At 38.9% G+C, this 23,535-nt stretch overlaps 1 protein-coding gene across 2 annotated transcripts; it reads right to left on the reverse strand.

Annotated features, from left to right (window-relative positions):
* Positions 1 to 801: 801 nt before the first annotated feature.
* ACTR2 (actin related protein 2) lies at positions 802 to 23,504 on the reverse strand. 2 transcript variants are annotated; one of them, XM_021555857.3, is made up of 10 exons: positions 23,360 to 23,504; positions 17,940 to 18,050; positions 15,095 to 15,109; positions 12,844 to 13,059; positions 9,191 to 9,263; positions 7,193 to 7,329; positions 6,280 to 6,429; positions 5,436 to 5,581; positions 4,914 to 5,046; positions 802 to 3,835 (listed from the first exon to the last, which is right to left on the reverse strand). In XM_021555857.3, exons 1-10 carry the CDS (start codon positions 23,405 to 23,407, stop codon positions 3,665 to 3,667), a joined length of 1,200 nt encoding a protein of 399 aa, XP_021411532.1. In that variant the 5' UTR covers positions 23,408 to 23,504; the 3' UTR covers positions 802 to 3,664. The 2 variants fall into 2 exon arrangements, with proteins under 2 accessions (XP_021411532.1, XP_021411533.1); XM_021555858.3 differs by lacking the exon at positions 15,095 to 15,109.
* Positions 23,505 to 23,535: the final 31 nt, after the last annotated feature.

Genomic DNA, 23,535 nt, shown 5'->3' on the forward strand with positions numbered 1-23,535 from the left:
GAGCAGGGACCATGAATTAGTACTGAGCAGAGGTATAGCCAGATGTACTTATTTCTTCCCAAGAATGCAGTGATGGAACACAAATTTGGGGTTAAGGGTGGCCTTACTTTTTTCCCCCATTAAAATCCTACCTATCTGCATCTGTCCCTAAGATCACAAGTGTTTGGCTCAGCCACTGAGGCAGATGCATCCAGAGCCAAACTGCACACAGTGGCTCCATCTAAGAAAAGCAAACCCATTATCCCACCAGGAACAAGATGCCTGGGGAACATTCCCCCAGCCCAGCATGTGCAATGAGCTGGGGGAAGAAGCTGGTTGAGTTCATTTCAAAAGCCAAATAAATGCTCTGTGAGTGGTGGACCAACCACTAACCCGCTCAAGTCCTTCTAAACACAAAAGGTCAACCCCACGTGCACTTTTTCTATCAGTTAAAATCAGGGATGCAGGTGAAATAGCACATGCAGTCAATGCCAAGGAGACTTTTCCTAAACAGAGCATCATTATATGGCTTCTGAGCTTTGCCAAGGATGCTGAGGTCAACACAAGGTGAGGGCCCTTCCCACTTTGCAGTATGGAAGTTGAACTAGAAAAAGATTCCTGCCCAAGGATAAGGATTTTTTTCTTTTTAACGAAAAGGACTGGAGTATTGGCTAAAGGATGAAGTATGACAGCAATCAGTAGACAATGTGTTATTTTGTCATGTCAGATTTCCTCAGCTCGTGATAGTTTTGCGATGGAAGTTAAGTTAGAGAAATCCTGACAGAACTGTGATTTCCCAAAGGAAACAAAGCAAACATAATCTACTTTGAAAAAAATCTGATTTTATTTTTTGTATTGAAAAGACCTGTCAATTTAAATAGATGTTTATTTCCATTCATGGTCTCAACCAGTGTTGTGTGTTAACATTATTCAGAACTGTATAAAACCCATCTGTGTTACATTGGTTAACATCCTAGAACACTGGGGGAGGGGAGGGTTTGAAGCAGCTTAACATTAAAAATAGGATGTTCCCAAGAAACTTACAACTGATGCGGCATCTTCTATTCTAATTTTAAAGGAGCTGAAGCATTTTGCAAATACAATTCAAGTTATTTGGTCTTCAAAAAAACTTTAAAACCAGATTGCTTTCATAGCAGTAATGAAGCTGTCAGCTGAGAGAACACATACACAACACTCTTGTGTGTGCAAACACATACATGGAGAACCACACCGAGCACAACTGGAACACCCCATTCAGTATTTGGATTACAAATGTGCTCCTTCGAATCCATGATCACAGTTAATTTAAAATGCTAGTTTCTTTTTTTAATATATACATGGTTTCCATGGAAACCCAAGATTCTGCACAATCAACTGACATTTATTACTCATGGTGCTGTGAAGTTCTCTAGCAAAGGGGCCAAATTCCAAAACCTTTACTCAAACATGCACATACCTCACTGAAACCAGTGGACAGGGGAGAAGATGGTGCAGAAAAGGGGTTGCAGGGTCAAGGTCTAGATTTGAAAAACCACATGACAGATTGTCATTTAAAAAAAGTTTTTAAGTCATTCTTTGGTTTATTTCCATGATTCCCAACACTGTCTGAAAAGCCCAGAGACAGTCACATGAGAAATCATAGCTCTAAAGCAAGCCCACAGCATTTTTAAGTCTTGTGTATTAAAGGTTGAGAAGACTACAGGAATTCAGAGTACCCCTTACATTCATGTCCCCAAAAATCTAGTGACTGCTTAAGTGCATGCACTGAGGCACGACCGGCATGCCTGTAAATCCGTATTGTTCAAGTTAAGAGTAAATATAGCTGCAAAAAACCCCACCCACCTATAATTAAATGGTCATTGCTAGCAATACTATAGTGACTGTCTTGTTATTAAAGAAATGCAGACATGGTTGCTGCCCCTTTGGCTTGCTCAGCCAAAGGAAGCTGCCTGCTCAATTTAGAAAGGAAGCACATTTTAAGAGTCCAAGGGAGTTTAATATTTCCATGTTTCTGGGGTCAATTATTAACGTAAAGATGTAGACAAATGGCAAGTATATGAAAGCATCTCTCATACATTCCAAGGTTTGGAAGTCAAGAGCAGATCTTGACTTCCTTATCCTTAAATGTTATGGTAGGCTTTGAAAACCAGTAAGAAGTGATATAATATTTCTATGGAAAGCAAAGTAGAACTAAGTCTAGCTAGCATTTGTATGCAAGCAGTTTTTGCTATGCTTAATGTAAGGCAGATTTTATTGCAACTATAGTTACCAGTCTGCTATAGGAAAAAAACGCAGGCAACTATACTCAAAGAAGGTGGCTGATAATTACTAGTGACAACTTCTATTTTTTAGAACAACTCAGCTTTAATGTACTTTCTGGAAACAACATTTTCATCACTGGTTTTCACTTCCTTCCCCATCCCATGTTAAGTATCAAAAATCAAGACTGGATAAAATGAATTGTGGCTATTTACCAACCAACATAATCTATTCCAATATTATTCTTAACTGGAACAAATATAAGTAATTCTTTATAACCTACTGCCACTGGTTGTTTATAAATATCTGCTTGTTGCAATAAACATTGGTCATTGAAATATTCATTTGCAGTAACTACTTGGCACTAGGTTAATATACTTGTAAAATTTAATGGAAGTGCTTCTAATGTACATACAAGCACAACATCAGACTTTTTAAAACTTAGTTCTGGGGCTTTAAATATTTATAGTTACAGTTTTCACAAGCATTTCTGAAAGTATTAAATCTGTTCAATAAGTTCAGAGGCTCCTGTCTCAGCATACCTAAGTTTCTTCAACAATTACAGAATAGCTAATTTAACATTCTTGCTTCCTATGCTGAGACAACAGGGTACTAAAATTTAGTTATAAAAAGAGGCATTTTTGGTCAGGCTGACCCTCCCAGCTGTCCCTTAACAAAAAAGAAACACAGCTCAAACCTGTCTCCTCTCTCCAGAAAAAAAGACACCTAAGGCCACAAATGTACACTTGCCAGAACATCAGGTGTTTCTCCATTTGTGCCAACATTCCCACTTAGAGAAATACAGTCTGAAGGCCCCACCACCACCTTGAAGGGTGAACCATCTCAGAAGCCAGTTTAGGCAGCAGTGCATATGAAACCACATTACATCAAAACAGTGTGTTAAAGTCATTCCAGCTACTTCAACTAGTTTTCAACAATGTTTAATCAAAATTCCTAGTTGCAGGAAAGAAAAAAAAAAAAACCCCAAACTTAATGTAGAGAGAGGCATAAAGATGTAAAGATAACCACCACAATGATAGCAAAAACTCTTGTTTAAAGGTTTTCTTATGCTAAAAAAGGCACACAACCCTTTGTGAACTAGAGACAAAAGCTAGCAGGACTACAGCAATAAACCCAGAAGAAAAAGCCTACCAGAATTACCCAATTGCCTACTGGGAGGGAACAATGAAATAGACAGGCTGCTCTTGCTCCGTTTTGTTTGCAGGGAAGTGGTCAAATTTAATAGTCAAATTTAGCCACATTAAGAAACATTTAACAAAAGCTACCCCAAGAAACCAGAACAAAACCTGACGTTTGGGTCAAAAGGCCACAGACAGGCCCTTCCATAGCATGTAGCTGAGTGAGTTCAGAGATTGGCAATGAAAGGAAAAAGCTTTAGACATGTGATGGGAACAAGCTTTGGGATTTATCGAACAGTCACACCAAGCTTCTCCAGCACACGCACTCCCTTTTCTTGGTATTCTTGTCGGGTCATCCAGAAGTTGTCTTTGTCTTTCATGATGTCTGCTAGAACAGCACCCCCCAGAAACACCATGTGCTTCCGACGAGGGGGATCTTCGATTCGGATCTTAAATTTCTGGGAAGAAGAACAAAAATCGTTACGAGGGTTCTTGAAGCAAAGCCTTGCAAAAGAAAACTGGGCTTTCCACCAGAACAATGAAGTGGAAACTGTCTAGTGAGAAAAATGCAACTAAAAAAGCTGAAATGTTAGCACAGGGCACTCTGTGCGAGCTTCCAGCTTGCACAACTGAAGTAAAATAATGACTCTGCAATGAAAATTACACACAGCTACAGCCACTTGCTGAAAAACTGTACTTTCAGTATATCAACAAAAAGCCCAGGATTCAGAATACTGACAGAAAATTAGAGACCAAATTTTTCATTTCAGGAACACTATTAAAAGTGAAATAATTCCTAATCTTTGATGGCTGAAATTATCAGAATCACAAATTTTGGAATTTACACAATCTAAACCAGCTTAACTAATTAATATTCCCTTAACTTCTTCAGTGCTAAAGCTCTAACTTCAAGAGCTACAAAGAGAGTACAAAGCTATGACTGAAATACTGTCTCAGATGTAAAACATTCTGTACAATTGAGTCATTCCACAGAAGACCTTCAGAGAACACTATATGAAGAACCAGGGAAGTTCAATTCATTGGAAACTGCAGTCAGAGGAATTTTCAGTACAACACACTGTTACCTCTGTAATGTATGTGGCTGTTGCCTGCTTATCACATTAACAAATGGAAAAGGGAAATTTACTCCACCTGAAAGTGTTAGAGAGCTCCAACCTCTCTCACTTTTGAGTATTTCAGTTGTAATATGAACCAAAATTTTCACTGATTAAAAAAAAGAATTTTTTTTTACTCAATGGCAACTTCAAGGCACAGAAACTCCTTAGCTTTGTTTAACCAACATTACAATTTGCGTCCTGGTATTTATCAGCCTATTCTACCTAAGACTTGGGGAATTAGCAGGGTCTAGAAGGGAACTTTATTGCAAGTATGTACAAAGCAGAGGCAGGGGCGTGAGGAAGGAGGGGCAGCGGTTTCGCAATGGGCAGGGAGGGCCGCCCGCAGCCCGAGTCATTCCTGAATCCCCGCTTCCCTCTAGCGGGGATTCAGGGGAAGCCACGCCATACCCAGACCCACCGAGAGCTTCTCCACGTCTCCTTTGAGAACCCGCTCCAGGTAGAGCTGCTTCAGCTCCCGCTCCAGCCGTGAAGGCAGCCCCGGGTACATGGTGGACCCTCCAGACAGCACAATGTGCTTGTAGAACTCAGACCTAGCCAAAAGAAAAATTGTCCTTTTTGTAGTGTGTATAGTTTACAGACAGGGGAGAAATACAAATCTAAAAAACTACACAAAATCAAGCTACACAATTTCAGCTGACTTACTTATACTTTCCCAGAAAGCAGAAATAAAAATATTGTGCTTTCAAGATTTTATCTTTACTCATTCTTATTGAAATAGTTTCCAGACAACCTGTTAAGCTCCAAATGCTCAGCCTGAGCCCCATTCCCAGCATACACCCTTCTCCCAGGTGTATCTTAAATTTCTTTATTACTGTCTAAAGTGTCTAAACACATTATTAGCGTCTAAAGCAAAAGTTGTTACTTTGAAGACAGTTCTTGCATCACCCCTGACACAGGATTTTAAACGTTCTGCTCTTACCTGGTATCAATGTCAGCAGCCTGGATGGTGTTGAACAGCAATTCAGCCACACCAACCCCTTCAACATTGATTAAGTGAGGCTGGAAGAGAGCCTCCGGTGCCTCAAACCGTTCTCCACCAACTTTGATAATTCTGCCATCTGGGAGCTAGGGAAGAAACAACACCATTGAAAAGACTACTTTTAGCCACTTGAATGCTAAAAAAAAAAAAACAAAAACAAACCAAGAGGAAATGACCTACATTGCTCCCAAATGTTTTAACACAGGAAATTGTTGATAACTGTCAGCACTGCAAGAAGTCATTCAGTAGTACTGAAAGAATATACAAATTCTTTAATCACTCTGCAATTCACTTGGAAACATCAGGGACCAGACACATCAATACTGAGCTACCAAATATTTCCTTGCTATACCAACTCCTAGTATCAATTTTAAAAATTATCTTACAGCAAGAATAATGCTTTTTTGCAAATTTTTCCAACTGTGATCACAAAGTTTCCACTAAGAGAAAGTTTACCTTTTCTGACAGAAGGTATCAGCCTCACGTCTCACTGCTGCATGGATGAAGCTGAAACAATTTTATATGCTTTCTCTACACTTTCTCTACAAATTCTTGCACTGTAATATTAAAATTTCAATTATCTACAATGACAAATGTGAGTACAAATCTTACAGAAAATCTGAAAAAAAAAAAGCCTGCAGAAGAACTTCCCAGAACCAATTTGATTCCACAGGCTGAACGGTGAGCTACCGCCAGGAAAAATTGTGAAGGAATCAAAGCTAAATGCTACCTGAATTTAAACCTAGGGAGTTTAAGATGGGGAAAGCCGTCTTGAGACACTCACCGTGTAGGATTCAACTAGAACTGTGGTCTCTAGTGCCAGCTTCTGCTCCTGCTCAATGTTGTATCCCACGTAACACAACTTCTCCTTGATCATGCGAACCGTCTCAAAATCAGCAGAATGGTTGAAAGCATAACCTCGCAGCAAGAGGAGCTGGAGGGAGAACAACAAGTTACCAGCAAGTGAGAGGAACAGCCCAGGTCTCTCAGTAGAGGGGTAGTACATTTAGACACATTTCTCTGTTCACCTCCCTTTTTAAGTGGCAAATTTGGGTATTAAGAGAAATTTGTATCTATTATCCCCAGAAAAGCAGCAGTGTTACTCCAAAGGGGAAATTTTCTTCATCATTACAACTCGCAGCATAACCAGAACAAAGACAAATTTAAAAAACCCCAAAATAATTCTTCTCTTTAGAACTTCACTTCAGAACATTCCCATATTCCAGCTTAACCATAAGATTTGTCAATATGTTGCTTATATTTAAAATGCCCAAACAAATTGTCTATCAAACATGCTCTCTTATTTAATAATCAGGGAAGAGTCACTACACTATTTTCTATACTGCAAGAAAGTCTTTCTGAAAACAGATGAGTAGAGCTGAGAGAATACAATTTCTCTTTCACTTTAAGTATTGAGAAAGCAAATTTTCAAGCTTTTGCTTCCCAAATATGGAATAAATTCCCTTCCTACAAGATTGCCACTAAGAAAATGTGACGTCTCTGAATAACATCAAAATCATCACTTGTGATTTAGATGAGAAAACATAGTAAGAACAGACTGAAGTAACACAGAGAATACAGGAGTTCTTAATGTAATTAAAAGAATAATAAAGGGAAAATACACGGTGGTTTCTCACCATCCAGGGATTTTGACCACAGATACCACCTCACCCTTAAACCCTTTTCCTGCAGCTCACCTTGATGAGGTATCTGGTGATATCCCTCCCAGCAATATCTAACCGTCTCGTGAGGTGAGGGAGGGAGAAACCTTCATAAACTGGGCAAATGTGAGTCACACCATCCCCAGAGTCCACCACAACACCAGTCAACAGACCTAAAAGAATTGGGGGAAGCACAGCTTTTATTGCACTTCCATAAACAGAGCAGAACAGCAGCAAGTTTAAGATAGGATTTTTCACTGTAAACCGATAGAACCTCTCTTCCCTCAGTCATCAGTAGATATTAAACTTCAGGTTTTCAGAGTAACAAATGCTTTCTTTTTTTATTTTTATTACTTTTACCTAAATGTTTAGAACTCTACCACTCACAATTTTATGTGGTCTTTTGACATCTTAAATTGCACTCTAATTAAAGGGAGTATCTACACTCACTGAATTCTTATTGGGGCACAAATTCCTCCACAGATTCGGTTGTGCAATCTTATATTCATTTCTGAAATATGAAGAAATCTAGAGATATTCAAGCCACAAGTTTACCTTGTTAAATTCTTAGGACTTGTTGAATTTTACTGGTATAGAAAAACCCAAATACTTTCATAAGGTACAAAACACTTGGACTATACAGCACACACCTAATATTTCTTCACACAAGTGGCATTAGGCTGAATGAGATCCACTTTCTTAGACTAAAAAAAAATCAACTCTCATGGAAAAAAGTTAGCCACAAACTATTAAATTCTGAAATATACAAAACAAATACCATGAACATGCAGAAACAGAAGTTTATATACTTAGGAGGCTAAAATCAATGCTGAAAGTTGATCAGAAAACGCTTTTATAGTTTCTCACAAGCTACCTAAATTAAGAAACCGTATTTTAAGGACAGATCTTAGAAGTGTAGTGCACTGAAATGAGGCACATCTCTATATAACTTTAGCCACTACTTTAATCTTTGAAATAATATAAGTAAATAGGATGTTTTAAAGGACTTTTTTAAAAAAAAAAATGTCTCAAGCAAATGCCTGATCATGTGCCCCTTGATTTTTACATCTTAGAAGGTCTTCAGCTTTGTTTTAGATGATGGTTTATAGAAACACTGCAGACTGCCCTAAGTTGTCTCATGTTCTGCTATTCACAAAGCAATTGAGCACTACACAGTGTAAGGTACATGTACAATTACAGCAGAATTTAAGACTGCAGATGTCAGTTAATTAAATATTTGTAAAGAATCAACCAAAGAAAACTAAGGGGGAAAAAACCTAATACCACAGACTGCAGCAAATAAAATTAATACTCAGGTTTGAAAAAGTGGTTTTGGTTCAAGTAATTATATTGACTTGCATGGCAGAGCCACCCTTCCAGTATTCCACTGCTTTTGGTCCTGGACAGACACTACAATGACACATTAATACACAGGGATATTTGTGTCCTGCTATGTGACAGCTCAAAACACCAAGTCACCAACAACCAGATGCAAGGAGTCATGGTATTAGAACTGATGTGCTTGAGTAACTTCTTAAAATCCTAGATGGATTGAAGTTGATGGTAAAATTTCCATTTAATTCAGTCAATCCATAATTTTCTGCTCAGGCTGAGGACCACTTTAATTTAGTTTACTTACAGCAAAAGACTCAAGTTTTCTTTTTCCCTTCCTCCCCCCTCAAAATAGTGCAGAAGTCACATGATCATTTTCTTGAAATTACTCTCTTACTTGTGGTAAAAAGTTCTTCCTTTTTCAGGAAGAACAAAGTAAGCCATTAAGTCCTGATGCCAAAGGCAAAACAATTACACCCTAAAAGAGTTTTGAGGAACCAAGTTTTTGCATTAATCCATGAAAACACCTCCAACAGTGGTACCTATCAATAGCTCCTCAAAACAAAAAGGAAGCTGTCAGTCAGAGCTGAGCCTCCTTAGAGAACAGCATGGACACAGCCCAACACATGGTGATGCCATGTTAGTACTTAGGCTCAGCAACACATCTGGAAACTAAAGAAATTTTAGGTTAATTTTGCCTACCTTGAGCATACAGAGTAAGAACAGCCTGGATGGCTACATACACCCCAGAAAACTGGTACGTCTCAAACATAACCTGTAAGATGAAGGCAAAAATCAGCTTCCAAAACAGGCCAAATACCTCAAAGAAATTTCACTGGTGTTTGAAAACTGTATTTCTAGAATTTTGCATTTTTACTAATCAAAAACACTTCCCAAGAATTTTCATCACACAGATGCCATAGGAACGTTAGAAACCTATGTGCTTTGAGACAGTAAAAAGTGCATTCAGGTCTGTATCTTACCTATTCACACCAGACAAGCCAGATGAAATATTCCACATCCATTAAGCAACAAAAGCAAATACAAGACACCCACACATCAATTTTTGCAGCTTTACACAAATTTTCACTTTTCCAAAGTGCTTAATGAGTGGGAAGCAGTACTTGTAGACCAGCCAAGCAGTTCATTACTGAAGTGTGACTTGGTAATAAAATGTTTGTTTAGGATGTATGCTTTAAAACAAAATTCTGGCATTTTTCATTCTTCATATTAAGCCATACAGACGTTGTACAACAGCACACTATGTCAAATAAAGACCATACTCCTTCATATCTTAATCTAAAATGAGCCCAGTATCACAGGTTGCTCTCTGTATCCGGACCACCTTCTTCCCTTCTTTAAAGGGTAACCAATGACAAACTTTTAAATTTAGTGTAAAATCCACTAGAGATAAAACTGCAGATTTGCAGAACTAATACTGAAACAGGAAAAGTAATTCCTTGTCTTGTACATTAGGCTTCCCTAATCACTGAACCAGTTTCAGTTAAGAAGCAGGACAAAATTAAAGAATGTAGAGTTCATAGGATCTTGTCTTCTTCCTAAACACAAGAAAAGGCCAAGTAAACAAATCATGCTGTACAGCAGTTTTCCCCTCAATAAGCTGTACCAGGAAAAATGGATGAACTCTGATTATTCCAACACATACAGAAGCTTTGCTTTTGCTACCCTGCAGCCTTCATAACCCTTCTGCAACTTCTAGGCTTAGAAACTGATTGAATCCTAAGTGCTCCCACAGCTCAAGTAAAAGATATCTAAATATTTTTGAAGATGCCTGACAATTTTAGAATTCTGAACTATTTAAAGAAACCTCCTCCGTTAGAACAGTGTGAAAAGGAACAGAAAGGGAACAGTTGAAAGGGCAGCAACTCAAAATAGATCTCCTTTGAGTAGTCATTGTCTAAACCCAACACTATTCCCATGGATATTTTCAAACAACCCGAGTGCCTGTTAAATGAAAAAATAATGTAAGAAAAATCTAAATTATCACCTTCATACAACAAAATCAGTATTCAAATGGCACGGGTTACTGCCTTCACATGTACCAAACCCTAAAGGCTTCTACAAAACCTTTTATAACCTTTGGGGGTGTTGTCATTCATTCTCTCAAGAAAAAAGAAATGCATTCTCCTCTGCATTACTTTCTTTGACATGGAAAATGCCTCGACACAGGGCATGTACATTAACAAATATATATAGATATAAATAGATATAAATACTGAGCAATACGTTTCCCTGAAAAGATTCTTCTTCATGTAACAGCAGAGTTTTGATTACCTACAAAGGGATGTTCTAACTCGGTACAGAAAGAATTAAAAAATGGGGAAAAATATAAGGAATTCTAGGTTGGGTTAGATGAAGTGACTGTGCTCAAGCATCTCTTGATTTGCCACTACAGTCTGGCTGTTCCTGAGGGTGTTACACAATGAGAGTGCAGCAGATAAACAGCAAACACTCCATTAAGCTGAGGAGCAACCCGGGTCTTTTATGTGCTATGAGAGGAAAACCACTTTTTAAACACATATTTTACAATATAGGTGACATGTGAACACGTGCTGTCTTACTATTGCAGGTGGGCCTGACAAAGTGATGAAATGAAGAGAGAATTACTGGAACCAGAATGAAGGACAGCATATATAATTATCTATCATCTTTATATGGTCCAGATGACTAAGCTTTTCTTCTAAAATGTTACTGCACTGTATCCCAAAATGCAGATATTATTATATTTATTGCAGGCATTAGGAAGTGTCTTCATTCAGTCCTCTGCCTCATACTGGGCTTGCCTCTCTGGAAAGGAGGAGGCCATGACAAAAATTAAAGGAATATAAATACTTTGCAGTTAAACTAAATATTCCAACTTCTCATAACATTGTGCTCCATTAAAACCATTAGCAGAAACAATGAGCTGTCTAACTCAAACTTAAATTTACAAAAATGGATTCTAGCTCTTATTAATCTTCTGCATCACGATCTTTCAATCTTGCATCTTGCAAGATTAAGTATCTATAGTCTCTGGGGTAGTGTTAAGAAGGCAAATGAAGCAATGCAAATATTCTATCAGAATTCAGAGGCCATACTTAACTCTTGAATTTTTGGTATAAAATTACTTGGCACAAGAATAACTAAAATCCATCCTTTTGTATTTACCAGGAAAGCAGAAACAAAAGCACTACTGTTGACAACTGAAAAGCAAAGAAGTCTGGACAGGAAATATAGAGTCATTCCTGCTACATGGAGGCCACCCAGAATAACCTGCTCTGCCTATCACACCACAGCTGGCTGATATACACGGTATTACTAGTGCTCCATTACCTGATACTTAGGTCACAGAACCCTAATGTCCACAATTGCTTTAAAAAAAAAAAAAAAAAGCTGAATTTAAATTGCACAGTAATTTTTTTTTTTTTCACTTAACTTTTCCCAACTTTGCTAGACTTCATTTGCTCCCTGGTCACTGAAAGAAAGGATTAGTGTAAATGTATTCACTTCCAAGTTGCAGAAAGCAATACTGAAGCTGTGACATCAAAAGGATTTCAAAGGAAAGGTGCTGATAAATGTAAATTCTTAACAGACTAAGGAATGATTTTTGGAGAAAAATATATATATATAAAAGCTTTGATATTCAAACCTATATGAATTGAAAATACCTATGATGCTTATGAGATAAAAATTCAACAAAACAGAAAACAAAACATTCTGTTCTTGTCAAACATTACTGCTCTTCAAACCTGAGTCTTCATCACAGGTAGAGGAGCTAAACAACACATATCTGACAACCTGCATTGAATACAAGGTTCAACTGGAACTTAGATCACCCAGGGCAGCACTCTGAGATTGAGGATGCAAGAACCAGGCTTTCCTTCTTAGAAGGCTTTCATTGATAATCCCTAGCACTAATTAAAGATTAGTGCATTGGCTGTCATCACACCTTCGTCTCAACTACCTCCAGCAACACTGCTCCCTCCATCTGGTAGGCACCATCTAGCTCCAATCTCCTCTGCATTACTGGCTTATACAAGTCCAAGTCATTTAAAGTAATTAACATTCATCCAACAACTAGTAATCAACATATCCTGGGTATGTGAAGACAGACTTGTATTTCCAATTCAGTGTTTTAATGCTGCTATTAATGCTCGAGACAAGAAGCCTGCTTACAGCTTGTGAATGAGATCAGCTGGTTTGAATTTAAGCACAGCAGCATTCATGCCTATGGCTGAGAATGGGTTTTGGTTAGGGAACAGAACTGCTTTGCTTCACACAAAGCAGTGTTGCTGGAACAAGGAATCTCTCAGTGCTCCAATGACTGTAGATCAGCTCCTACTAGGCACACGTACCTCCACAATCTTCTCCCTATTTTTAGTCGGATTCATGGGAGGCTCTGTGAGTAGTATTTTACAATTTTTTGTGTCAATATTAAGTTTTTCTGGTCCAAAGGTGTAATCCCAAAGGTGCTTCATGTCATCCCAGTTCCGAACTATGCCATTCTCCATCGGGTAATTCACTTCCAGCATCGATCGTAATTCACTGGCTTCATCACCAACCATCAGATCCTGTAACATTTTAATACAAAAACATGTCAGTCTTTACAAGGTTTTCTAATCCTCAAGAATGACAGTGAACTGCTTCAGCCTGTGTCCAATGTGTTCTTAAACAATGCCCACATTTTTGAATCACTTGCAGGTACTTAGGAGAGAAGTAGAATATATTTCATGTAATATTTAAATTTGGCTCTTACCCATCCCATAGCTTTTCCAAAATAAACATTATTATATTTGATTTTTTCAATTAACCTTTAAGAAACCAATAAACCCTGTTAGAGCTAGAGACTACAAAGACTTTTTAAGTACAGATGTTTCTCCACTGACACCTTCAAAATTATTTTACCAAATACTAATTTCTAAGAGCCGAGATGCAAAACAGCACATAAGGGTAGTAGGTGGGATTGGCAGAATATTTTTCCATGCATGTTGCAAATTTCTGTGCACAATACCAAAAAAGGAATAATGAGTGGTGAATAAGCATACCGAACAGGAGCAAAAGCAAATAAGAGATTATAAATTCCACACCAGACATTAAAAGAAACAATGGTTTACATATTGCCTGTGTCAATAGGGTGTGAAGAGACACATCTGAATATAAAATATAACCTCATCTGTTCCTTGCCAAAAGTCCCAAGCCAGAAACCCCAGTAATGCATTCTTGCACAAACACAACCAACTAATGCAATTTGTATAGTCATTTCACACTGATTAAGCAATCTGTTTATTAACGTTAGTTATGCAAACATTGCACATTCAAATTAGTAGCATCACATCTTCTCCTTTCCCACGTATTTCCCACAGGAAGTATGCACAGTAACATCTTATCTTTGCTGCTCATTATAGCCCATATTTTTCTAAAGAAGCCTGAACTGACTTACTTGTACTTAGGCTGTAAGAACATTTTCTAGGTACCATTAGTTCTGTGTCCATAATAATATTAATTGCACCAAAAAAAAAAAAAAAAAAACCAAAGCCTGCTGCTTCATCTTAACATATACCACAACAGTTTGCAGCTGCTGTGGCACAGTGGAAGTGAGTTACTCAACCTACTATTCAATGCCAGGGAAAAAAAAAAGATGCACAAGAGAAAATCTGGCATCTGGTTTACAACACCTATTTTAGAAGTAACCCAAGCAGTTGCTGTTGACTATATAAAAAGGAAGTTAATTGAAAATAGTTTTAGTGAAACTGTTCCTCTTTCACCCCCTCTCCCTGATAAGGTGTTTTATTTGTTTTCCCTTGCACAGCAGATCACATTCCAGCTTTTGACTGTAGAGAAGACAAAAGTCAAGACTCCGACACTTTCAATCCAAAGCATTCTGGTGAAACCACACTATGAGAACTCCACCATGCAGCCACATTACTCATGAGAATTTAAGACAACATAAACTCCACCAGTTAGAAGAATCAGCTTTTTTTGTGCACTGCTCTTTGAGGCTCCAAGCTGCCCAACAGGACGCAGCCAGGAAAAGCTGCTATCCAAAGGTGCAAAGCGTAAGTTGCACAAAATTTTCACATCCTTTTAAAACAAAGCTAAAGGGCAGAACAATTGTTCTCTCTCAAGAACATCAGCACTAGCACACTAACAAACATGTACACTTGGCAGTTGAAGAGGAAGAAGGACAACACAACCAAATTTGCAAAGAGGAATCAGTATTGTGGCATCCAATATTTCCACCACTTCAATACACAGTAATATCTGTCTAACTGAAAATCTGAACATTTCTTCAAACTCTTGGTTTGTTATGTTAAACACAGTAATTTCTACTGTTAAAGATGCTGAGTTCATGTTGATCTTTCAGTGTTATTCTTGCATCTTGCAAAACTACAGGTTACATAGCATTTAAAAGCAATACATAAAATGTTCTCATTAATTAGTTGCCAGTAAACCAAAGCAATGAACAATGTCCAAAATAAGTATGTATTCAAATGTAAAATGTAAGACAAGACAAAACAATGAATAGCATTTAAAAAATAACATAACAGCTACTAGGTCTCATCAAGCAAAAATGGTAAACAAAAAGCACAGGGGCACCTCACTTACCATCATTTTGTTATTCTACTTCAACAGGTCAAGAAAGGTGAAGAAAAGGTAGAAGCAAGAAAGTCAGAAAAGGCCTAAATGAAATTCTCAAATTATTTTAAGTACACAGTAGAATTAGGCTGAAAAGAGATGCATGTACAGCAGGAAATGATCTGAGTTAGTTTAGTTAGGGCCAAACTAACATTATCAGGACATCAGATTAAATTGTCTCTTTAAAGGAAGCTATTGCTACACGTCAGTGGCAAGTCATGTTTTGGCTTCCTAGATTGCAAGCAAGATCAGTGTATCTGCCTATCTCTCATAAACAGGATTCTGTGTATATATATTCTGTAACAGTGGAGCTTTACTCTGGGCTAGGTGTGTACCTGAAAGACTCTGCACAGGACAATTGACTATAATTAGTTCTGACAATTGCTAAATTTAAATTTTATTTTTTAAATTCACTTCATATATCTAAGAACTGAAAACTACTCCTTAGTACTGACTTATTAATACCCCCATAACCTGCTGCAGACTACTACATCAGGAAAAGCCAAGAGCAGCATCTATACTTATGGTTTTAGTTGCAATTTTAAGCAAAATTATCCCAGTAATAACTGAATTCCTGAGTGGGATAAAAAGCTATATCCCTGCTGCTAGCTGAAAGGAGAATGCATAAGGAAAATATGGTCACAGTAACTTGAAATTGGTAACTCAATGGATGACCACTGTTTTGATCAGCTTCCAGGCTGCTTTCACAGAGTTTCTGAATTCCACAGGAGTGCAGCTTTCCTGAACAGTTTTGAAAAGTTAAACTGATAAACTCCTTGCCAGCTTCCTTTACTCAGTTTTAAACTTATCCCTTTAGAACTCACAGCATATGCCTAGAATTAAATTTTGGCATAAAACTCTATCTGCTAAACTAAATTTAAGAAATCTGCAAGATTCTCACAAAGAAAAAGAGCACTCACACTTAGTAAGTCTTTCTACTGTATTATCCTACTGGGACACCCAAAGTGTCTGTAGCAGGGATTTCTTCTCTTGATACACTACCTCCTTAAGAAAGGGTGACAAGCTGTTATTGTCAAATGATATAATACTAGAAAGAATCAGTTTATTCTCTTTGAAATACACCCACATGATCCATGCTCAAGCAGAAGACCAGCAATGCATGCAAGATGATCATTTACAGGTTCTTTTGCTGATCTCATAGCAATTACCAACTTCTACATCCTACCTTTTCAATGCAGCACTGTTATCTGTAACAATATTAAATTATCAGATAATCGGAGGATACCAAAACTGGCAGGACAGGCTGTATTGAACAGGCTGGAAAGAAAACATTACTTCAACTGTGAGAATTCATGCAAGAAACTTTTGGGAGGAGTTTAGACTCATAAATCACTGCATAATTTCATAAAATTTTACCAAGACCTCCTTTAAGGAGACTCCTCACATTAAGGTCAAGAAGATACCCAAGGAAATACCTCTCCCAGATCTTATTAGAAAAAAGATTACGTTTTATGTCTCCTTACAAAAAAATACTCTTTACTGTGAAAGGGAAATATCTCTATCCTCTCAAACAAATTGTCCTAGCTGATACAAGAGAAAGCATTACTGAGATAGTAATGAGACAAACCTACAACCACATTTTGGGAAGCTCTAGCATCTTTTAGCCTTTTGACTTCCTTGCATGGCCTTCTGCTGATACTACAACCATTTCATAGGCAGAAGCAGAAACCAAACAACTCAAGTTCTCCTTGTCAACTACAGGATTCTGAAAATATGGAACAAGACTGGACTGATTTTTTTTTAACTCTTCCTAAACTGCTGCTCAGAACAACTAAGGAAAGCAAAATTGAAACCCTGTCTATGTGTGGTCCTACTTAGCCTTCACTGGCCTAAGTGGGCACTTCTACAGTTCTGCATTGCCTCCTGCTTCTCCCTCACTGTCCACCTGGAGTGTGCACCATGGTCTGTCTAGTAAGGCAGTCATTACTTTACCTGACCAAAAAATCCTTCTTTTTCAGCTGGATCAGCTCACTAAAGCAGATTACAACATGCCTGCACAAGCAGCATGACCAGCACAAGTTGAGAATTGTGTGGCTAGAAGCAAGAAGGGAGGATATGACCACAGCAGGGCCAAAACATTTACCAAAGCCTATACAGCAGAAGCAACTAATAACATTTGAAGTGTTACTCTCTAATTACAAAATAAATGAAAAATTATAGCTCCCTGGACTTCAGAAAATTAACTCTCCAACAGTGGTTCTCTCCTCATGCCTTGGAATAATGCCCCAAGACAAAGCAGCCTGGACAGAGCCTCTCCATCTCTAACTGGTGTGGAGCACCTAAGTCCATCAACAGCAAAAGGAAAACGAAAACCATAGAAACGATGAAACGCAAACACAGCCAAGGTTCAACATCTCATACAAGATCACAGATGATCAGCTCTGAGTAGAAAGCAAACCATACAGAAAAACCTGGAAGCTCCAGCAGTTCTTCAGCACTGTCTCAACATGCCACAGAACAGCTTGGTGACAGTCAGTCACTTCTGTCTGATTTCTGCCTTCTGATCTTGGCACCATTTGCATTATTGGCATTTGAAGCCCCTTTTTGCTCAGAACCACTCCAGCCCTACCTGCTGCCTCCTCAGGTGCACTATCTGAAGGCCTCCAATGCTTTAGATTACCTCTTCTTATCTTAGTATCTGGTGACAGGCTAAAATCCAATACAGAAATGAATCAAGAGATACTGAAACAGCATAAAAGGGAGTTAAGGAAAAAATATTTCCAAACATTACACAACTCAAAAGCTGCCCTAAATATTTTCATCTGTCAGAAAGAAATAACAATAAAAAATTTACCTTGATTTCAATGTTTCCTACTTTAGCAGTTGATCTTATAATGGGTCTGCCAACCAAAGCTGGAAAAATGTGCTCTGGAAAATTCGAGCCTGCATAGCCACATTTCACAAACTGAAAAAGAAGAAATAATTCTATTAGAATACGTATTACTTTTGTTTACAAATAGAAACCTGGTTTGGGATAAAAAATTAAAAGTCCAAATCTGAGACCATGTGCCCCACTGAAAACCAATTTAATATATACTCTCAAATAAATTTTACACATTTTAGATGGTGCATAGATTTTTAAAACTGAGTAAAAGTATTTTCCAGAATGTTTCCTGAATCAAGATTATCAGATTTTTGAGAAACAGTTTAAAATGAGTAGGTACATTGGAAGATGCAAAAGATTCCAGTGGCAGGATTTCCTGCCACTCCATCCAAAACGTCCTCTAGCAACCTGAAATCTGTAATTTTGTAATAGATCACCTTATAACGGGTACCCAATAAAACCTAATTAAATCACCTCTCCAATTACGAGCACATGGTAGCATTATGAATTACACACCAAAAAAAGCCCCAAAACCTTGTGAATTCAATTTTCACACTCTTGCAAAAAGTGCTCAAATGTGAACTCACAATTCAGACGGATTTCTCAAAGTTTCATAATTTTGAGGCTTTCCTTTAAGGATAAATTCTGCAGTAAGCACTTCTAAAACCAACAGCACAACCAAAACCTCAGATGATTGCAGTTCACACCAAACAGGATGCTCTGAAAGAGTGTTTATTACCCAAATATATACAAAAGGAAGCTTTATATCACTGGCTTCCAAGATAGTATACACACTAAGAAAACAATGACAATTTACTGAACAATAAAAAAATATATAGTCACTAGAGGAAGTACAGTTGTAAAATGTGAAATTTAAATGTGCCAGCAAGAAGTTTAGTTCACGGGGATCAGCAAGCTGTGCTCTTCAGTATTTTGATAGGGTACTTTAATGTATCATATTCCACTGTTCTGGTAGGAGGGAACCTCAGGAGCTGCATCATCCAACGCTGGGCTCAAACCAGTCACTGCTGAATTCTGAGCAGCTTGCTCAGAGCTTGGACCAGCTGGCTGCTGGGAGCCTCCAAGAACAGGCAATTCACAGACTCCTTGGGACCTTGTCCTAAAATGTAATTATCCACTGCAGGTTGTATTAAAAACCATTTGCTAGAATTTTCCAAATATTCGCCGAGTTTTCTGAAGCGAGGTCTGAAGACTGCCACTGGAACAATTATCCCAGCAAAGAGTACAGCTAATTGCAGCTGAGAGGAATTCTGTCATTACACTAACGGTAACATGGAAAGTCACTTGTGCTGCTGCTCCTAATTATTCACCTTACTGCACCAAAAAAGGGCACCTGTTGTGGAAAGAAATTCAGAGACCTGGTTACAGACAAAACCAAGACATATTTTAATTAAAGTTGGGGTAATAGAGGGGAGAAAGGATTTTTATTTTGTTTTTTTGTGACCCTAATTTCCTTCCTCATTCAGTGGTTGCCCTCCAAAGGCAGAGCTGTTTAGAATACCTGAAGAACGACACTGCGTACATAACTCATTTCACTCATTCTACTTCAAATCCAGAATACTCTGAAAAGGCAAGTATTTATCAATTCTTTTGGTTATACTAAGGCCAGACCTGCCTAGGAGTTGTGTAGATCTTATCTGTGCATTCAAGAATGCAGTGCTGCTGTGAGAAAGCAAAGAGCAGCCACAGGCACTTCTGGATCACATCCCTGAGTACACCCGTATATCATATTTAGTGGATAGTCCATATCCACTAAACAGGATATGGAATATCTAAATACATCTTTACAACTTAAACTCCTGGAACATCCCCTCAAGAAGCTCCACCACTCAAATTTTTAAACCTCCAGTATTTATATAGCAACCCTGATATATGCAACCAAAACAATTACTGCACAAAAATCAGTATCTCTTGGCCACCCTTTAAAACACCTCTCAGAATCACATACAACTATACTGACCTAAAAACTGCTGACCTACAAAACCACAAAAATTCTTACTATTTGACATGAATAGTAACTTCCAGCCTCTTTTTGCATTTAGACCTCGATGCATCTTCCCGGGAAATTAACAAATTCTAGGTTTTAAAAACAGATTGTAGTTTCTCCAACCAGCCTGTAACATAATCAAAAACAGATTTAATTGATGCAAACTACAATGAGCGAGAATAAGCTTGGACATTGACAGTCTGTTTCCTACCTCTTTCTGGCCACAACAGAGAGCCTTAAAAATTACATTTTACAAAGTGTAGATAGACTGTGTGATAGACTGTGCCATAGACAGAAAGAATTCTAACTTGACTTCAAATTTGAAATTTCCCCTTCCAGTCTACACAAAAATTTGGTGAAGGTAAGAACAAGCAGGCCTTCTTTGTCAGCTTCCCCATCAATGGGGACATGCCCACTGTAGTATTCTCCCTGACACTATCCTAAATATTCAGCTGGTTCTGCAGGTTTGTGATCACCTAACATTGTCTATCATGGCTGCAGAAACAGGTAAAACTACCAATAGGAAAATGCACAGATCTATACAATAACAGACTTTGGACTCTCTTAGATTTTTTGAAGGGGTACAGGAAATATAAGATACAGGAAATCCTTCAAAATCTTCAAGTAAATGTTATGAACAGCAGTAATCTAGAACAGATTCTCTTTTCTAAGGCCCAACATGAAACACTCACTGCTCTGCCACTCTCAGTTTGAAACACTCTAATTCAAGTTCAGTGCACTTGTTTCTCTTCCACCTCTTGCCAAGCACACCCCTCACAGCAATTATTGAATTACAATGCTCATGTTTCCAAAAAGAACACAAGCACTCCATGAATTTACCTATTTCTGCAAGAACTTCATCATCATTTGTTTTTGCACACATTTGCTATACATTCAGAATGTTCTAAGAACAGCTATTTAGCCTGCCTGTGTGCAAGACCATGTATGTAATTTTTACCATATATAGTTTCTTCCCCATTTCACTGTGGTTTATACGGAGTCTTTCACTTCCTACTGAGTCATCAAACACCAAGAACTTGCATGTATAAGTGTTCTTTCAAACTAAAAGAATGAGGAAGCTTGCAAACGGGTCACGTGACTGGTTTTAAAATGAATAATAATACTCTTATCAGATCTCCCTGCTTGATCCTTTCCACTGATGCAACTCTCAAACAAAAACCCTAAACACAGTTACAACAATTTTACAGGCCAGTGAGTAACTTTCTGCTTGGCCTCTAACAATAAGAGCATCCACCTCTAATGCTGCAGACCTTTGAGGTGCCATTGCCTGCCTCCCACACTATGTGTTGCAAGAACTTCCTTCGAGCCACTCACCTCTTCCTCAAAGACTGGCTGCAGCCTGATGCATCAGGAGTCCTACTGCAGCCTAACAAGAACAGCAAATTGCAAAGACGAGCCTAACGTTAAAAATTCACCCGTTTTTCCAAAGATATTCTCCATTTTTTACCTATAAGTTTTCCGACACATGGAGAGCGATTTCATTTCAATCATGCTTTTAAGTGTGAGATATCAGAAATAATGCTAAACATTTCTTGTCACATAGGCAAAATATTATTATCAAAATAGTGGCTTGACAATACAGAACTACTTGATACCTCGACATGCAATTGAGACTCAAAAATTTTACTGAATGGAATTTTTGTGCAGATTAGTTATCCCAATCCTTGTCCAATTATCCCAAATCAATCTGAACATTTTGAGTTGACTCATTTAACAATTAAAACACTCTTTCACTCTACTCTCCCACCCAAGGAGTTCTGTGGCTTCCAGGCACACATTGTTCTGCCCAAAAACCCAGCACAACCCAAAACCACACAGGCTGAAATGACACAGGCTCCTCTTGCACCATAAAGACACCTTCCACTCCTGTGGTTATTTATATCCTGCTGGTCCAACTCATCGAGGGAAAAACTGTATGGATCCAAGATGTGTCTGGAATTAACAGCATGCACAGATACCCCAGGCTGTAAAGAAATGTGTGTGGCACACCCAGCTTGGGAAATCTGGTTGGAAAAATTGCTTTTACCCTCTGTGTCACACCTGAGACCAGCCAAGGCACAACACTGCTGTCACCAGCAATACACTCAACATTTTACAACTCAGTGATTATTGCCATATAAAGGACCACACCAATGGATGAAGCTCTGAATTTTTTGTTTTGTTTTTTTTTTTTTTTTTTTTTTTTTTTACTCTGGGCCTCGCAATAGGAAGATTAAAGAAAAAAGAACAATAAAAGAAGTCAAACAAACAAACAAACCGTAAAGCAGCTTCCATATCCTTTTGTAACAAGAAAATGCTATCTCCTTTTCTTTCCTTTTTCTAAATGATAGTGTAAAAAGTGCCCAAAGGCTCTGAACTCTAACCCTATCAAAGATAGTTTTTGCTATATGAGGGTTAATGAAGACATCATCACTGTCAAACCCCGAAACTGTCAAATATGATGTTCTTCTTCCTGAACCATTCTAACAATTTCAGATGCTAACTGAAAAACCCCCTAATTTAGGATGCTGAATCTGTAATAAAATAATCCTTTGTCTCAAATATTCTTTACTAGGCTTATTAAAAAAAGAAAAAAAAGTCTTTTTTGCAAGTGTTCATATAAAAAAAAAACCCTTGTTTTTTTTTGCCATTCAAGAGATCTTAATGCACCACCAATCGAGGTAACTCTGCACATAATATTGCTTTACTGGGGGAAACCTAGACTGCTAAAAGAAATTACCGAGGGGAAATAACCACCGATAGCATCTGATCTCCTCCTGCTTTAAAATGGTATCTTTTTCACTTCCTGCCAAGGTGCTTCACAGCCTGACAAAAGGATGGATTTTCCAGCGGTGCCTGCACGCTTATGGAGGCCAGGAAAGGTGGAAAGGATGGGGAGAAAACCTTTCATTTAGAAAATGCCGATTATGGGAGGTACGCGGCAGATCGGAGAGGCACGGAGGAAAGGATGATGCTCTTAAAAAAAAATAAAATAAAATAACCAAACACATTTCCCTCAAGTAATAATCCTGGAGACACAGGACGCATCCTGACTGCCCAACGCATAATGCGCTGATTCAGAATTTTTAAAAATCGCCGTTTTTGTCTGAAGGCGCGCTGCTCAGGGGACCGGCCCAGGTCACGCAGGGGAATCGGGACCGCCGAGGGCCGGGGCCGGGCACCGCAGGGCCCGGGGAGCACGGGCACACCGGGCCGAGGGCCCATCGCCCATTCATTCCGCGGGGACGGCGGCCGGGCCGGGCGGGCGGTGCCGGCAGGAAGCCGGGCCGGCTCCGGTGGGGGAGCGCCACCCGCCTTCCCCTTCCCCTTCCCCTCCGCCCCGGCGGCAGGGCGGCTCCCGGCGCCGCCCGCGCGCACTCACCCCGGTGCCGTTGTCGCACACCACCACCTTCCTGCCCAGCGTGTCCATCGCCGCCCACACCGCCGAACGCGGCTCCGCACCGGCAGCCCCGACACGACACCGAGCGCGACAGCGGCACCGCCCCGAGCTCCGCCGGGCCCCCCGCGCGCCGCCCGCCCGCCGGAAGCCGTCAGCGC

This window comes from Lonchura striata, chromosome 3, assembly GCF_050655825.1.
Source record: "Lonchura striata isolate lonStrDom1 chromosome 3, ASM5065582v1, whole genome shotgun sequence".
Classification (NCBI taxonomy): domain Eukaryota; kingdom Metazoa; phylum Chordata; class Aves; order Passeriformes; family Estrildidae; genus Lonchura; species Lonchura striata.

Coding starts and splice junctions, on each gene's coding strand:
- ACTR2 (XM_021555857.3), bottom strand. CDS start 23,407: ATGGACACGCTGGGCAGGAAGGTGGTGGTGTGCGACAACGGCACCGGG. Junction 5,582..6,279: donor TTCTAGTTGAATCCTACACG/GTGAGTGTCTCA, acceptor TTTCTTCCCTAG/CTCCCAGATGGCAGAATTAT. Junction 5,047..5,435: donor GCTGCTGACATTGATACCAG/GTAAGAGCAGAA, acceptor TCTTTTGGCTAG/GTCTGAGTTCTACAAGCACA.